This window comes from Cupressus sempervirens, chromosome 4 (assembly GCF_028749045.1).
Source record: "Cupressus sempervirens isolate cs-2001-9-10 chromosome 4, ASM2874904v1, whole genome shotgun sequence".
NCBI classification, from domain to species: domain Eukaryota; kingdom Viridiplantae; phylum Streptophyta; class Pinopsida; order Cupressales; family Cupressaceae; genus Cupressus; species Cupressus sempervirens.
The window spans coordinates 883,280,778-883,299,388 of record NC_143121.1 but is presented as its reverse complement, the minus strand read 5'-3'; the positions used below and the strand labels follow the sequence as shown (position 1 = coordinate 883,299,388).

The following is an 18,611-nucleotide window of genomic DNA, read 5'->3' as shown; positions in this document are numbered from 1 at the left end:
TCATTGTGCAACTCACATATCTCCACTGAACTAGGAGTGAACTCAACCCACTTGCCTAAACCTGTGTGAGTGATCTGGTGTACCGATTGGAGATTAGTTGACAATGAGGGTACATAAGGAACATCATGGAATGTACCATCCCCCACATCAACAGACCCTCTCCCACACACCTCAACAAGAGTGTTATCACCCATCAAAATAGAAGGCATAGTACACGGCTCCAAGGATGCAAGTTCTTCCTTAGATGAAGCCATTTGGTGTGAAGCACTTGAATCAAGAACCCAAGTCGATGGTGAGGAAGCAACTGCAAAAAGGGCCTTGCCCTTTCCTTTCCCCTTGCTGTTTTCTTTTTCCTTGTTAGACCCTTCATTAGAACTTTGTTTGATAGACTTAGGAACATTGATATTATTCTTCTCAAGAATGTATGTCAAGTGATCAAGTTGTTTCTGCAAATATTTATGTTCATCATGACCAGTTCTTTTACAATAAGCACATTTGACCTTTTCTTTCTTAGGCTTATCGCCCTTGGAAGATGGTGTATCAATAGTTGCTTTTGAAGAAACTGGCATCTGATCCTTCTTCTCCTCACTATTCTTTTGTTTCTTGTCCTTACTATTGTTGTTACTACTTTGTCCTTGTTGTTCTTTTGTGCCTTAGTTGGCAGCCAAGGCATGTGACTTAGAGGACTTAAGAATGCCCATCTGGATTAGCTTGTCCTATTCTCGAGTGAGATTGACAGCAAAATCATCTAAAGATGGCATGGTGAATTGAGTACCAAGTGCACCCTTAGTAGCATAGAAGGTAGAGACAAACACAGAATATTCTGAACTTAGCTTAGAGAGAATACTAAGAATCAGTTGTTCATCTTTCTTTTCAATTCCACATTGTTTTAACTGCAGCCTTAGTGATTTCAATTTGGTGAAGAAATCTTGGATTGTGTTGAAATTGTCTGGACTCAAACTTATTAATTCATTTTCCAACATATGACCCCTTATTGAATCTTGTGTGCCAAATAGTGTTTCTAGCTTTGTCCATACTTCATTTGGTGTATCCAAAGACTCAATATGAAATAGCAAGTCAGGAGAAATAGACAAACACAATGTTCCAAATGCCTCATCACATTTGTTAAACCACTTAGGCTTATCTTCATCTTTAGCAGGTTCAATTTCAAGTCCCATAGTTATCCTATTTAATCCAACTTTCCTTAAGTGAATTGTCATGCGTGATTTCCACTCAAAATAATTGTATGGAGTTAGGATGGGCATATTTGTTTGATCCATGATGAAGAAATGCAGAGAAGAAATGCTAGAAAGAAGAGAACCCAGCCACGACAATGCCCCCCCCTTTTTACTCAATAAAAGAATCCCCCTCCAAAGAAATATGATTTGGCACTTTATTCTAGTGCGTTTACAACTACCATTAGAAAGAAATACTTAGTGGTCTTGATTTTAATGCATTACAAACCGTCATGAAGAGCATATGCTAGAAGTGAAATTTGGGCACAATAATCAAGGAAACAAATAGCACCACTGCAATCTACTCAAAAAATCATGCACTTTCAAAAAAAGAATCGCCTCAATACAAGGTCGTATGAGAAAGTTATGATCCTCCGAAGTTTCCAAAACGAGAACTGTGCACAATCACGGCTGAGAATATTTGAAAACTGCGTTTAAATCTGCGACTACCAATGGAGAGGGGTATGGCTGTAGCTTTGCATGCTCGATTCTGCAAAATATACAGCTTGCATGCAAAATGTAAAAGATACCCAAATGGTTTTTCGGGCCTGCGAACAAAACCCAGAAAGCATTTTCCTTGCTGATGTATAGAAGATGTTGTTGTAGTGTAAATTAGACGCCTTTAACAGTAAAAAACGGCTCTAAAAATCAAAAAACAACCCCAGCAACCAGAATATGACATGCAAATGCTGGATCAGCTTTCTAAGTCCATCAATGGCATGCTGGAACCTGCAAAACTGATTGAAAACTCCAAATATGCAAGTTGGTTGTCAGATTTGAGATTGAAACCCCAGAGAAAAACTGTTTTTGTCAAAACTTTTCTGATTCTCAGGATCATCCAAAGATGCAAGAGAAGAGCATACTTCGTTTTTCAAAAAACTACAATAAAGTTTATTAGCCCCCCCTGAATCTCTCAAATAAGGAAACTAAAATCTACTCTTGCACATAGAAAAACTCTGATACCATGTTAGAATCTGAAAAGATTAATAACCCAGAAAACTAGTGCAAAGAGTAAATATCTAAACTATGAATGCAAATGATACAAAATCAAAATAGCATCATAGAGTTAGTTTCCAAGAGAGTAATGCAAATGCTGGAAGCAAAATAGCATTAAGCGGATGCAAAAACAAGAGATACAAATACAAGTCAGGTAGCATGCTTATATAGGCTAGGAAGAGGGAGGAGGTGGTAACACCAACCAATAAGGAGCAACCATCTATCGGACTAAAGATAGCAAAGTATCTTTCCAAAATAGCTAATTGATGCTCACATGTAGGAAGGTGACACCTCACAACCATTCACCTAATAAGACATGCTTTATTAACCTAAGCAATATTATTAAAAGTGTAGGAAAAACCTAGCAAAATAGGAAAAATAAAAAACTACACTAACAGTTTTATTCTAATTTTTTTTATCTGCCCTGTTAGTTTCAAGTATAAAAGAAAAGAATCTCGTAGAAATCTTAAAGACAAGAAGACAGACAAAAGTGAGGATGAAGTTTCCTCTTGGCCCGAGGATGAAGAAGAGGATTGGGGTTTCCCCTATCTAAATTCTTTGATAATATTAATCTTATTTATGTGAGGAAGGATGATTTAGATTTAACAAATGCATATTTAAGATAAAGTTGGATTGGTCCGCTATATATAAGAAAGAGTAGGTCGCTCTAAAGTTGCAAGAGGTATATAAAATGGGGACAAATATTGCGTAATTGTGATACAACCGGAGAAAGATATGGAAATCTACTCTAAGAAATCAAGAGATAAGTTTTCATTTTTAAACGTTGATTTTCTAATCCAATCTTAAGTTATATGTAATGGTTGCATAGGTTACTTCTAGTGTTGTATGTGGTTGCATGCATGATCAAGATAATTATTCTTCAAATAGATAAGTATTATAACTTTTATATTTGGGAGGTATTTTTAAATTTTTTATTGTAGGGTTCATCAAGATATGAATTAGAGCTCAAGGGGAGATATTGAGCTTTAGAGGGAGATTTAAGCATTCAGAGGGAAGTTTCCTGCATATTCTTTTGTAATATTTGCTTACAGTCTTCAGATTTTAAAATGATCAAATATTGAGGAGTAGTTTATGAGTATTTTTGTGTAAAACTCTGAGTTTTGTGACCTCTGATTTTGATTTTTTAAAGATGGATACTTGAGGAAATCATTTTTGGCAATGAGAGGGCTGTCCTAACTGAAAGAAGAAATTTATTCAAGAAAATAAATATCTCTTGATGACATGCATGGTGTTTTCTTGCAACTTATTTTTGAGTTGTCATTTCACTAGGAATAGTGAATATTCTAATATTGATTCCTATTAGAATTGTCATTAATATCTACTTTCATTGTAGGAGAAAAGCAATGATTAAGAGGGAGATGTTTTAGCTTCAGAGGGAGGCTACATAATTAAGAGGGAGTACTTATGGAATCCCCACCACTCTCACATATGCTTGTGATGCTTATAGGATTTGTAAAATTTGACTTAAATGGAACTAAGTCTTATTTTGTTATGCATATTCTTGTATGAATAAATGAGATTGTAAGATCAGCTATGATAACTCTTTCACTATGCGATAGTGAACATCATGTTGAGAGTCTCCATGATGTCATCACGTTGAAAAATTTCGTAATGGGAGTTGGATGTCATGTTGAGAGATTCCATGACAGTTCACATTGAAAGAGTCTATGATAAAAGGCTTAGCTGAGTCTTACAAATCTTTTCATGCTGAGTGATTCCATGAATATGACTCATTATTACAGGTTTTCATGTTGAGTGATTCCATGAATATGAGTAATTGCTACAAGTTTTCATGTTGAGTAACTCCATGAACTATGTTTTGAATTCATATGATCAAAATTTATCATTGAAATTTTTGGTTGCACCTTTGTGTAACTGTTCAGCTAAAGATCTCTCTCTTGCTAAGAGGGAGTGTTAAAGTTTCTCGCTGCGATAGAGATCTTAATCCCTCAAAATCTTGACGTTATTACCGTTATTGTCATCTTCAGTTGTAAAGGACACTGAAGTTTAATTTGTAATACTAAATGTAAATGACATGTGTCATTCACATGCATTGATGCATGAATATTCGAAGAGTCATAATTAATTATAGGAGTTATGAGAATCTCAAGAGACCTTTGGTTATAATATGAAGAGTCTCTCTTATTTAAATATATTCTCATCAAACAAAAGATATTGTACACTTGAACATTTCATTATCAATAAAAATATATTTGTGTTGTGTGGTTGGGTTTTTCCCTTCATTCTCGAAGGGTTTTCCCAGGATAATTCTGGTGTTTATTAGTTCAATTTTGGCTTCTTCTTATTGTTGTTTATCTCCATCAATTTCTGGGCTTTAGATTTAACATTGCAAAACTGATTTTGTAATTGTTGTTTGTAGTTGGCCCTAACTCGGAAGGCCTTACAGCCGGGCATATTGCATGTAATCAGTTGTATCTATGAATAAAGAGTTGTGATTTGGTATCAAATCTTGCATTATTGTTGCTTTATTGTTGTATTTCCACTATGTGGTTGTTTGTTGGGGGTTTGGAAATCTCCTTTGAGGATTCTCCTACCTTGTACTACATCATGGGGACTGCCATTATTTTGCTTTTGAGTTGAGCAATTGAGTGTTAAATTTGAAATCTAAAGTTTGAGGGCTAGTCACGTCTTCAGAGCCTCAAAAATGTAAATGGAAAAGTCTTGAAGTTTTGAAGTCCATGATATCAAAATTGTTGAAATCTCACAGAAATATTTCTAAGAGTCAAGGTGTTTTAATCAAGACAGTTTGTTCTCATTGGCATTAAATTTCCTCCCTAGCTTTAGTTTGGACAAAAAAAATTGAAATAATGCAAGTAAAGGCAACAATCCTTATGCAAATCGATTTTCCACTGAGTTAGAAGTGAAAAATCCTTACAGAAATTTATCTTCCACCATGTCCACAGCAAAAGTTCCTATGGAGGTCGTTCCACTCTTGGATAGAGAGAATGAACAACAACGAAATCAGAAATGCCTCAAATCCCCATAAAGGTCAATTTTCCACTAAGGAATTGGGTTAAGGACAATAAGTCCTAATGGAGGTCAATTCTCCACTTAGTAAAGCACTTAGAAAATTTGGGAAATAGGTTGGTAATTAAAAGTCCCTGTGGATAAGGACTTTCCACTTTATCAGTATGGCGAGCCATTTTCCACTTTGTCCCTATGGAGGCTAAATTTCCACTTCAAAAGATGCTAAGGACTAAGTTTGTCCCTATGGATAAGGATTCTCCACCAATCCCTATGAACATGGAACCTCCACCAATCCCTATGACCTTGAATTTCCATTTGAGGACCAAATGAACATGAAATGAGTAGTCCCTATAGAAAGCATTTTTTACACTCCACACTATGTGCATGAAAGATGAAATTTCCAAGGACTGATTTGTCCCTATGCAAATCAAGTTTCCACAATTTCATGGAAATAATTGTTCCTATAGCCATCAATTATCCAAGTCAGTGTTAAAGGCAAGAAATTAAATGAAAGTGAGTTTGAAAAAAAGCCCCTGTGCATGGCAATTTTCCACTCAAGGCCACCATCAAAGGGCTTGAGAATTGAGGAAGAAGAGGAAACTGAAGAAGTTGAGAAAGGAAATCCAAAACGCCATCAAGGTACCACCCAAAACATCATTTAAATTTGTACAAACGAACCATCATTAAGATTTGATTACAAGAGGCAAAGACGCAGAAATTCAAAAAAGAGGCTTACAAATACAAAAAAACTTACAAAACTGTGTTTTCTTTTCAAAATTGAGCCAAAGAACTTTTCAGAAGCAAAGAGAAGACAAACAATAGATCAAGGCCATGGAGGAGAAATTGGATCAAATAGAGAAGAATGACATTTGGGAGCTTGTCCCCAAACCCAAGGACAAGAACAATATTGTAACCAAGTAGATATTTTGAAACAAGACAAAAGAAGATGGGGAGTCAAGGGAATAAGGAAAGGCTTGTGTATAAAGGCTAGCACAAGTTGTAATAATAGACATCGAGGAAACATTTCCTCCTACTACAAGATTAGAATTCATTAAATTGTTCCTAGTGTAGACACCCAAAAATGGACAGACTTGCGAGTTCAAATCGAACACACTACTTATTCTTCTATTACTTAAGAATTCTTAAATCAATAATTAATCTTCTCATCTTCTTTAAGAAACGAATCTTGGCATCATTTAATCATTCTCTAATATTAATTAAATAATTAAGTTTATTTAATTAATTAACCTTTAATGAATTGATAATTATATTCAATTTCATATTTCCCATAATTTTAAGAATTATATAAATTACCTAATTTAATCCTCTTCATTAAATTAAATTCTAAATTTAATTTAATTTCATCTTAAATTCTTTCAATTTCAAGTTCTATCAAATTCCGATTAATTTCCATTTAATTTCAACTACTTTCATCTATCTAATTTAATTTAATTTTTAATTCAATTAAATCTTCTAAAATTTGAAAAATCAAGCTTATGAGGAATTATAATTTTTCAAAACTAGAAATTCCTCATAAACTGAAAAATCGATTTTTCCAAAATTCGATCTCAAAATTTCCATTTGCAATTTTCGGAAACTCTATCTTTTCAAAATTGAAACTATTTCAGATTTTATACTCCGTCTTTTTTCAGTTTAAAATTGGAAACTTTCTAATTGTTTCTCTAGTCTCTTTCATCCTTGTCTGTCGGTCGTGGTTTTCCCAGAATCTAAAAATTGAAAAATCAAGCTTATGAGGAATTATAATTTTTCAAAACAAGAAATTCCTCATAAATTGAAAAATCAATTTTTCCGAAATTCCAAAATCAAGAAAATCTCAAAATTTCCATTTTCAATTTTTGGAAACTCCATCTTTTCAAAAATTGAAACTATTTTAGATTTCATCCTCTGTCTCTTTTCAGTTTAAAATTGGAAACTTTCTAATTGTTTCTCTAGTCTCTTTCATCCTTGTCTATCGGTCGTGGTTTTCCCATAATCAATCTCAACAGTTTATGGATTTCTTAAAAATCTATTTAAACAGCCCTCTTTCCTCACATTTTCATAACTCATTCTTGCATCAAACATCTGTCAGTTTGTTATCATTTGAAATATCTTTTATCATTTTTCAGAGTTTGGAGTCAAGGTGTTGCCCAATTCACAACTGAATGCAATACCTCATACAAACGAAGAGAAGCAATGAAGGCTTAAAGCAATCTCTCAGTTTGAATGTTAAGTTATTTGTTAATTTCCAATTGATTATGTTTTCATTTTTGTTGCTTGTAGGGTTAAATGGATTTGTTAGTTTAGCATATTGATAAATCGGTGCTACTAACTAGTTTGTTCGAGTCTTGCAGATTTCCCCTACAACACCTAGCTCTTGCAAGTTTTAAAAACTTCAACGTGTATCATATAGGCATCAAATCAGCTTTTCTAAATGGAAATCTTGAAGAAGTGTACATTGAAAGACTTGAAGAATTCATTCTATCAAAGAACAAGGATTATGTGTCTAGACTAGAGAAAGCTATCTAAGGACTAAGGCAAGCCCCAAGGGCTTGTTATTCAAGGTTAGACAAACCTCTCCAAGAAAAAGGCTTTAGAAGAAGAATAACATATAGCAATCTATATATCAAGAGCGAAGGAGATATATTACTGATTGTTGTGGCAAATATCAATTGCATCATTTTTGGAGGTGATAGTGATAAGATGTGTTAATATGCAACAAGAATTTGAGATGTCAATGCTAGATGAGCTCTCTTTCTTTCTAGGATTGCATATTTCCTAGTTACTAAAGGAAATTTGATTTCTCTGACCAACTATGTTACCCCATGGTTACCAATTGCAAGTTGAGAGAAGATGATGAATTTTCTACAGCAAATCAAACTTTGTATAGATCCATAGTTGGAAGCCTGCTATATCTAGTAGCTATAATGTCCAACATTATGCAAGCAATTGGTTTATTCGCACAAGTTCATGCAACTCCAAAGGAAAGTCGTGTAAATGTCAGCAAAAGATGATGTAGGAGCACCCTTGGGTCATTGGCAATCTTGAATAACCCAAAAACATTTACCTTCTCATTTTCTATTTCTTGTTCATTTGGACAATTTTCCTATTGTTTTGGTAGGTGGTCAATCCAATTGGCTCATTATCTAATGTGATCCTTATGACATGGTCTAGGCATCATGGAGACCTTGTGTCTAGCTTCGTAGCTTGTTTTGATGTTTCTGGACAAAGTTATCTTAAGTTTGGTATGGTCCTATTTTGACTTACCTATACTTGCAAACAGGATGGCAAGTTGTAACTTGCAATGAAGATTCACGACATTTGATGCTTAATGATGCATTGTTCTATGTTGTTATACGATTGATCAACCCTCTTGTGTGTCCGCATAGCATGATGCATCTATTTGGGTTTGTTCCAATAGATTTAGGTCCAGACCTAGTTGTCATAATAAGTTTCCTTAATCTTGGAATTTAATGATCAGATAAGTTTCCATTCATCCGATTCATATTCTCTGCAATAACATTCACCAAAGGACGGTTCCTTGCAATCACCTGTGGATTCTGCATTTCGAACCCTAGTCCACATTCGAAGAATCTGGTGCGAATGTGGTAGAGGAAAAACGAGCCCAAACAGAATGAAGGCAAATTTCTAGCGAGTTTGGGAAAATGCCAAAAAAAAGTGTTGACTTTTTCAAAATTTTAATAAAGTGTTTCGACCTAAAAGACCGTCGTTTTGGGCTTTCATATTAAAATAAAGTCTTTGTTTGCAGCATGTTAACGTTTTAATGTTTCCAACGTTCGAATGTGAGTGTGCATCCAACTTTCCAGCATTTGAAGGTTTGTTTCCACCATTTGTGGAGGAATTTGTTTGAAGTGTTTGCAATGTGAGTGTTTGTTGAGCAGCGTGAGTGTTTGTGTAGCGTGAGAGAAGCTGAGTGTTTGTGTAGTGTGAGTGAGGTTGAGGGTTCAAAACTAAGCATTCCCCTTGGGCTTTTGCCATGTGAACCTCACAGCCAAAGTTTGAACCAGTACTAGTATTTTTATTACTTTTTTAATTATTTTAAGCTTTTTTAATGTATTTTTGTTAATTTTTAAATTTTTTTCAGTCTGTTTAATTTATTATAATGATTTCATTGATTTGTTTAGAACCTACGTTTATTTTCTTGAATCATCTCTTCTCACTATTGTAACTTGCTTAATCTTTTGTTTGTTTGTAGATTCTATCATGGTTGAAAGTGCTTCTATTGCCAATAACCCCCACTTCAAACTCAACAAATATTCCCACTTTGGAAATATGTGCAAATGATTTGACCAATGCCAGGTGGAGTTCATGTGTGGATTTATAGCCTGACTTCAAAAAGAAGTTTAGTAGCTCTTATAGTAGAGTGAAAGCACATTTGTGCTTAATTCTTCAAAAAGACATCAAATTTTGTACCTAGAAGCCAAGAGTAAACGGAGTGCTACCTAAAACCTTCCTTCCAAATCACATTGTAAACAAATACATTCAAGAATAGAAGCAAGTAGAGGAAGCTTTTGGGAGGGCAAATTCTTCACATCTGTTGAAAAGTGGTAGGCATTTAAAGAAAGGAAAAACATCATCTATGTCTTCAACTACCACTTCTGGTGAACCACCTGCAAAGGGCCATCCATTCTTGTGTCCTCCTGAATAGCAAATTGTAAGAGAGCAGCGGGACCCTTGGAATCATCATTCCAAAATGAAGCTAGAGAAGTTGCTGATCAAGGCATAGCCAAATGCATCTATGCATATGGATTGTCATTTACTATTGTTCACTCACTGTATTGGCAATACATGGTGAGAGCAATTAATGAAGCTCCAAACGGGTTCATGGGCCTTGGTTATGAGAAGATACGCACCACTTTATTGGATGATGAGGTGGCTTGTGTAGAGAATACCATGTTGCCCATTGAGGATTCATGGGTCACAACAAGCGTGACAATAGTATTGGATGCATGGAAAGAGACAAGGAGCTGTCCTTTGGTGAATGTTATTGCAATATCTACAAGATGTGCAATGTTTCTGAAAGTTGTGGATTGTGAAAGAGAGGTAAAGGATGGTCCTTTCATTACAAACATTCTCATCCAAGCTATTGAGCAAGTTGGCCCTTAAAATGTTGTTCAAGTAATAACTGACAATGTGAAGAATTGTAGGGCTGCTGGCTTATTGGTTGAGGAGCAACATGAGCACATTTTTTAGACACCTTGTGTTGTGCACTCACTCAACCTAATGCTGCAAAAAATTGGCACTAAGTGTATAAAAAAAATGTATGAAGAGGCACAAGAGATCCAAATGTTTGTTATGAACCACCATATGACGCAAGCCATATTCAGACAATTCTCAAAATTGGAGCCCTTGAAGGTAAGTTGAATTGTTTAACATTTAAACATGTTTTAGAAATCTAGTGACTTTAGTAAACTTTCTATGTTTTCAAATTTTTAATCTATTATTGTTTTTATTTTAAAATAGGTTGTTGAGACCCAGTTTGTTATGATGTGGAACCTAATCAGACTCAGAGGTTAATTTCTCTCACTTTATTCGGCATTGTTTCCCCCCAAATTATTACTACGAGAGTTTGGGGGCAACACCTCCGCGGGGGTTTTGGGGGGCAGCGCCCCTAAAGTCAAAAATGAATTTACTATTGTAAAAGGCGTCAACTATTATTTTCTATTAGACGACTTATTCTAGCCCTAATTTTGTAAGCGACAAAAAGCTTGTATAAAATGACTTAGGGTTAGAGATTTCATAATGCATGATGATATTGTAGCTTCTTGCAACAGTATTGAGCTTTAAGGATTTCCGAATTGTAACCAGGTTGTAATCATTAGATAATAAGAATATTGGACTCGTTGTTGGTGAACATAGCTCAGGAATTGGGTGAACCATGTTAAAATTGTGGTCTTGTGTTCTCTTCTGTATGAGTTACTATTTTATGATATACGTTATATTTGCATGTAATTGTTATTTCTGTCCATGGTTAATCCTAACACACTTTGCCTCCAACACTATTGTTTTGAGATGCTTTGTCAAGGTTAAAGACACATTGTCTAGAATGGTAACCAGTACTAATTGGAGCATTTGGAGGCAATCTAATAGTGACAAGGAAGCTTCCATAAGGGGATTGATACTAGATGAATCTTTGAGTACCTTCTGAAGATCACCAAGCCTATCTATATTGAGCATGATCTGATACACTGACATGGATAGGCCTTGCTTGGGTGAGGTATATGATGGCATTGACTCCATGAATAAGGACATCAGAAATATCATAAATGAGAAAGAGCAAGATCCTAATGAAATGTTCTTCAAGGAGCTACCACTAGAGTTGCTTATAGAGATCCTAAAGTTGCTCAAGGGTACAAGAAAGCCCTTCAAAGACTCTTTCCTGAGCACTTACGACCAGCAATGAAGTCTAAATTTATGAGTTTCACGAACACCAATGATTGTGGTCTTGACACTCTTGAAGACAAGAACAATGTTGATGCTCATAAATGTTGGCACTTCCATGGACAAAGATACCAACACTTGCAGCCCATTGCCATCAAAATTTTATCATAAGCAAGTTCTTTAATCTTAAAATTCTAATTTCTAGTTTCTTGTTGGTAAATATTCAAAACTCTAATTTCTAGTTTCTTGTTGGTAAATTTGCAAATCTTGATAGGTTGCTAGTTCATCATCATCTGAGTGGAATTGGAGCACATACCCCATCCACTCAATAAAACGCAACCAACTAAACTCCAAGAAGGTAGATAACTTGGTGTTTGTGCATTCAAACTTGAGGCTCACAACTCGCAAAGAGAATACCTACAAAAAGGGGGAGGTAAAACAATAGGATGTCGAACCAGAGGCTGCAGAGTTGAAAGTCCACTTTGATGGACTTGCAATTGAAGATGGTGATCCTGAGAAACATAGTGATGATGGAGCTCATCCTAAGGCTGCAGCTGAGACTACGGCTGAGACTGCTGATGCTAGTGGCACTACTTGTGCTTCTAATCAGCAACTGCCTACTGATGATAATTTTTTATGATACATTGATATTTAATCACATATGAGTCTATGACTCATTAGTAATGTTGACATTGTTGTTTTAAAGTTTTTGAACTGAAACATTCCTATGGTGGTGTATTTAGATATTTTGTCATGTCATTCGAAAAAAATCGTCAATCTCTATGGTGGTGTATTTTGCTAAATTGCTTTATATTAGCATACTGGTGTGTGAACTTATTTGCTGCAGCATATTTTTACACACACACACATATATATAAAGTTTTTTTTTTTAAGTCTTGTACGGATGAACCCAAAAACGAACCCGAACCCAGCCCAAAAAAAATTTGATCAAAATTTGAACCCGAATGTCAAACCGGAATCCAAACTAGCAACTTAGAAGAAAAGGATACAATTCCAAGGTAAACAGATTCAAGTTCAGATAATTGAGTTCACAACAATCACAAACAAGAAAATACATTGCATTTAAGGTCACAGATGGATGTTATGCTCCAAATCCTCATCTCAATATATGGAAAGTTCCTCTTCCTAATTTCCTCAAAGAAACAAATCCAAGTGGATTCCTTGTAGATGTAGAGAGAGAAATTCATCTTTCCTTCTTTATTATCAAACTAGATTATTGCAACATGTCCATTGTTTCTTCTATTGGAGGATGAGAGAAACTTATCTTGAATTATGGACCTTGCAAGTTTCCACCTCTTGGTTATGTTGTTGAGAGAAACGAGATTCCTCTTTAACGTAAAGGGAAAAACATATCCCAATTCAAGTTTGCAACTAGAAATAAAATCAGTGTAGCCCAGCAGAAGTATAAATGTGAGATAGATCTTCATAAAAAGCAAAGTTAGGTCACAAAGTCCAAGCCATTTCATATTGGGAGTCCTTGAAGACTCTGTGATCACTGTTTGAGGATGAGTAATCTTGGGAAGGGTAGACTTCCATGCCCCCGCCATAAGATCACTGCCTTCACATAACAGATCTCAGCATAAGTAGGAATTAAACCTAAGCGATAATAGCAATATAGGGGCCAACCAAGATAAAATGGAATATACTTATCACCGATTAATTATTAGAGGAATAGTAATATGCAGTTCTTTATAAAAGTATGCAATCCAATGCAAAGTAAGGGGATGTACCTCTTCCTCATTAGAAAATATAAAAGAGAGGACAGTTCACTTATAGGGAAGAAGGAGGAAACAATATGGCATATGAACCAAAGAAGAATTAACAGACAGAAATGGAAGAAAATAAGGAAGTGAATATTTAAAAGGGCAGAATTTGGTAAAGGTTGCACTCTTTCAAAAGGCAATTGTGCCTCTTGCAAATGCTGGAAATGATGAAGAGGTTTGACTTCTCCCTCACAATAGATGACATAATGGCAATAATGTTTCATTTGAGGAGGACAAAGAGAGACTGCCTCTTGCAAATGGTGGAAATGATGAAGAGGTTTGACTTCTCCCTCACATTAGATGACATAATGGCAATAATGTTTCATTTGAGGAGGACAAAGAGAGACTATTTTGGAAAATAAATTATTATTCTCAAAAGGCAGCAATGGAGGCTGGTGACTCAATTCTTATGATAGGTGGTGACATTTTCACCAACAACGTATAAAGAAGAAATCATTCCAAGCATTCGAGGACCACTTATCAATCATCACTCACCCATACATCAAAACAAAACTCATTCAATCATCACTTATAAATCCACCAAAATCAATCATCAATTCTCAAATCAAGCAAACAATAAATCAGCAACTCATCATCATAAAATATTAATTCATGCAATCAATCAAACATACAAGCAACCATCATATCAATGTCAACTATTCGAGCATCAACCATTCTAGCATCATATCATTTAAATATCAATCACAAAGGCATCGATCATTCAAGCATCATTTAAGCATCCAATCATCATCATAAAATATCAATGCATTCAATCAAATCAAACATACAACCAAAAATCATTCCAACATCAACTACTCAAGCATCAACCAGTCTAGCATCAAATCATTTGAATATCAAACACTAAGGCATCAAGCATTCAACCATCAGCATCAAATCATTTGAATATCAATCACTAAGGCATCAAGCATTCAACCATCAACCATTCTAGCATTAAATAATTTGAATATCAATCACTAAGGCATCAAGCATTCAAGCATCATTTAAGCCTACACTCATCAATCCTTCGAGAAATAAAAAGAAAACAAGCAATTAACAACCATCTAGTAAAATCCTTCAGAAATCAGGTTTGAATGTGAGGAAGTGTACTGCAAATAGGGAGGATAGGCAGCCTTTCAAATTCATGAGAGATGAAAAGACAGAACCCCTTATCAAATTAAACAAGAGGTGGATGGATGGCCAGTCTTTCATGCTCTTGGGCTTGATCAAAGACAGTCAACCTCCAAAGTGGACTGAAGGAAGGGTGACCCATGCTCTCTACAAGTCGAGGACTACCAGCCTTGACAATAGTCAGTTTGCAAACAATTCCAAGAAATTTATGATGTGATTGGCTGAAAGGAACATGCTATGATGTATTGATCTAAGTATTATTGAACTTTGACAAATCAATCTTAAGGAGAACTATTGCAGATAATCAAGATAAGCTCTATTTTCTGAATTATAAATAGAATTGAATTGAATATTACAAAAAACATTCATTTTTGATGAAGTTAATATTTACAAATATATCACAATTCTCATCTTTAGTGGAATTGTTTTCTTAGGGAAAAAAACCGGAATATCCCAAAAATGGATATATTTCACATTACATCAATTCAATTCGAGACTCACCAAGATTAAAGACACTTCTAGGATGTAATATCCCCTTTTGGGATATAGTTAAATCTTGACCTATATCACAAGTACAACTAAAATAAGAGATATAGTCCATAAAAATACAAACTTACCAATTCACAACTGTCTTTCCAACATAAACTTTGGTTTAAACCCTGAACTAACATTAGTCGGCATTTGAAATGAAATGCATAAGGTCAACTATTCCATAAGGATTAGGGTTAAAATAAATTATGAATGCATATAATTCAATTGCACTAATAATTAATTGGTGCGGTATAATCAAATCATGTATAATATCAATTGAACTCTCTGATTTCTCTTCCAACAATCAGCCATACTATGGATTGAGGTAAACATGATACGGTGTCTGAAGATTGTTCGCCACAACTATGCCCAAGAGTGTGGAACATCCAACCAAGACAATTGCATCCAACTCGGGGTGGTGTGCTTACATTGTGGAATCAGTCTGCTACTCTCCTAATAATGCTTACTTATTAATTCATATATGATTGTAGCAAAAATAGAAATATCAAATTACTAGTTAAGTAGAATCTAGATAGATTGATAATTCCTCTAGTATATTAAATTAAAAACATAATATAATATATATTAGATAATCACATTGCATGGCAATTACTTCCTAGATCACTGGTTTATTGAATGCTAATTGTGTGTGTGTTTATCAGATCTGATATTACTATCTGTATGCCCCCTCTCCTAATACATTGTTCCTCCTTATGAGTCATACACCTTGCAATGGACGCCTCAACTCAAAAACAATGGCTTTTTATTAATTATTTTGCCGTTATGAATCGTCTCTCTCCAAAACTAATCGCTTTTTATCAATCATCTTATCACATGAATTACTGCCTTCATGAATGATCCTCTAATAAGGATCTTCTACATTAGAGAGAAGCAGAAGCTGCTTTAGCCACAGCCTCTTCATCCAATGTGGCTCTCGTATTGTTAAGACTTATAAAGTTGGTGATCATGGAAAAGAGTGAGATGGACTCCTTATGTGGCTGCCGGCTAAAGACAGAGAAAATTGTGATGTCTTATTAATAAGACAATTTTCTGATCGTTGATGCATGCTTTATTTATTTATTTATTTCACTTCCTTTTAGGGATGGTTGAGAAGGTATTACGGCGGGGCATGACAAGGTATCAACCCAATCTTGCAAGAAAACATCCGAACCACAGCTGGGGAAAATTGATAGAGCAAAACGGAAACAGAAACCATCCAAATGATCAAGAATCAGGATATTCAGGACGCAGATGTCAGCATCAAGGATATTTCATCAATCACCGTATTGTCTGCGACCAATCTAGTCATTGTGCAATAAAAAGAGTCCCTTACCAGTAAGTCAGAATGCCTTCAGTATCCACCTTTGCAAGGGCCGCCAGATTTTTCTCAGCTGATGCCAGGGTTCGTAAACAGATTGAAATTTCCTCCAACGTACATATTTAACAAACGCCACATGGACAAAGGAGGGGTAAGTGATTGCTGAAAGCTCCGATCAACGCTCTTCATGGAGGGTTGTAAGGCAGCGGTTCCATGAATGTGCGGCTTCTAACTTTTCTCTTTACGATTTTCTGGACCGGTATTCATAAAGAGAAGTTTCGTACAGATAAAATTGGGTAAATGATGCAACCAACAAATCCCCCCAAAAAAACGATCGGACACATTTCCGCTTCAATTTGGCATGCCAGTGCAACAAGCAGCATTGCAAACTGGATATGTTTTTGAGAATTCTAGAAAATTGAAAATGAATATTGACGGCAAAATAGGCACTAACAAGAAATACTTCTGAGAACAATATAACATTTAATATGAATGACCTATGGTCGGTTACAAATCAAAATTGCAAAGTAGAGACACTTCATAAATATGTAGGTATGAGTTTTCCACGATCCATCAACTTAGTAGGAAGTGCTTTAGGACAGTCAAATCTAAAAGCACTCTCTACTAGGCTGGAACTGTTCAAACAGACTTACTTATCGATTAAAAGAGCAATTTGGAAAGTTTAAATTACAGATAGTAATACATGCATACCCATGTGGCATAGTGACCCAATGTAGCGAAGGCAAATCTGTGGTTAGGATTGATGGTTAATTTGGCGTGCACAAAGAGTAGAATAGCTTGCTTGACGGAATCCATGCGTGAGAGAACTTGCCCTTTTGCGCCCACAGATTTTAATTTCAATTCCATTTGGCGATCGGTGTCTATGCACAAAATGATGTCTTCGAAAGTGTGCTTGAGCCTGAGGAGATTATATGATGGCACCACTGCCATTGGATTAGCTCCTCTCGCCTCAACTGACTCCGCCGTGGATTGCATTTTTTATTCTCGCACAATACTTTCATCAATTTTCAGCTAGTATATGATCGCTATTGCAGAGCTTCCGGAGTTTCAAACCCGTGAGCCTCTCGCTTGTATGTAAAATTTGGGTTTCCTTCATCGGGAAATGAAACACAGAGATTTGTAGAGCAATGACAATTTAATAGTTTAAGAATTAGATATATTTTGCAATGAATATTTTCCCATTTATTGTAGTAAGGATAAAAGTAAAATATTTAAAAGAATGGTACAAGTACATGTACATATATAAAATTTAATTCAGTTCATAATAAAGACCAAATATAAATAGATGGGGTTAATTTTAATAATTAAAGTAAGATATAATGAAAAGGATTTTTATCATTAAGGTTATTCTAAATATTTTTTAAAGACAAAATCATCAATTGACCTTAATGAGAACACCTTCTTAAAGAGGGTTATTCAAGAGTTATCAAACTCAAATAAGAAAGAAAGCTAACTTTAAGTGAGGAACCATGATTGGTTAGGGCCAATTGAGAGCATCGTAATGCTCCTAAGAGAAGGTGGAAGGTAGCATAGAAAGTTGACATCAACCACCATTATTTGCATTCTCTAAAAGCCAAGGTCTAAGAGCCATGAGCACAATAGGAGTGAGATTCATTATCACATCCAACGAGTTGGTTATGTCCATATTGACACTCTTGAGAGGAAGGAGGCATCTTATGGATCTCTGGCAACAATACATGAGGCATTCTCTTAATGATCTAGTAGCTCCTTTTGTAATGCCCACTCGTAGTTTGTTTTTTTGTTCTAATCACCAAACTCTTTTAGGCATATTTCATGCATTGGTTAATTTTAGAGATATTTGAGTTACAGTTATATGATATTATTTCACGACTTGGATTACATATATATCAGTGACGATTACTTAGTTGATTATATTTCATGTGTTGTTCAATGATTATGATTGCTTGTGCATTAATGATGTTTCAAATGATTTGTAGTTAATAAATGTAATTTCTTTGATAATGATGTCAGATGATGTCTTTAATGATGATTATTTTATATTTGTAATGATGCATTGTTATATCTAAGCATTTGATGTTTGACTTGTGATTTATTATGATACTTACCCATACTTGCATGTGTATGGTGTGTGTGTCTATTTTACCTTTCTATCTGCCATGTTTAATGTGGTTAAGGGAGGGAGTCATAATCATTTGCTAGTCGAGATTT

The 18,611-nt window shown here is 35.1% G+C and overlaps 1 protein-coding gene across 2 annotated transcripts in view; it reads right to left on the bottom strand.

The window, feature by feature from the left end:
* Positions 1-17,558, bottom strand: part of LOC149564219 (uncharacterized) — a 79,995-nt gene extending 62,437 nt beyond the window's left edge. Inside the window, exon 1 of one of the 2 annotated variants that reach the window (XM_089827292.1) lies at positions 17,112-17,558. In XM_089827292.1, the coding sequence (XP_089683418.1) occupies positions 17,112-17,396 (285 nt within the window). In that variant the 5' untranslated portion in view covers positions 17,397-17,558. The remainder of the gene's footprint in view (positions 1-17,111) is intronic. The other variant, XM_089827291.1, reaches the window with a different exon arrangement.
* Positions 17,559-18,611: the final 1,053 nt, after the last annotated feature.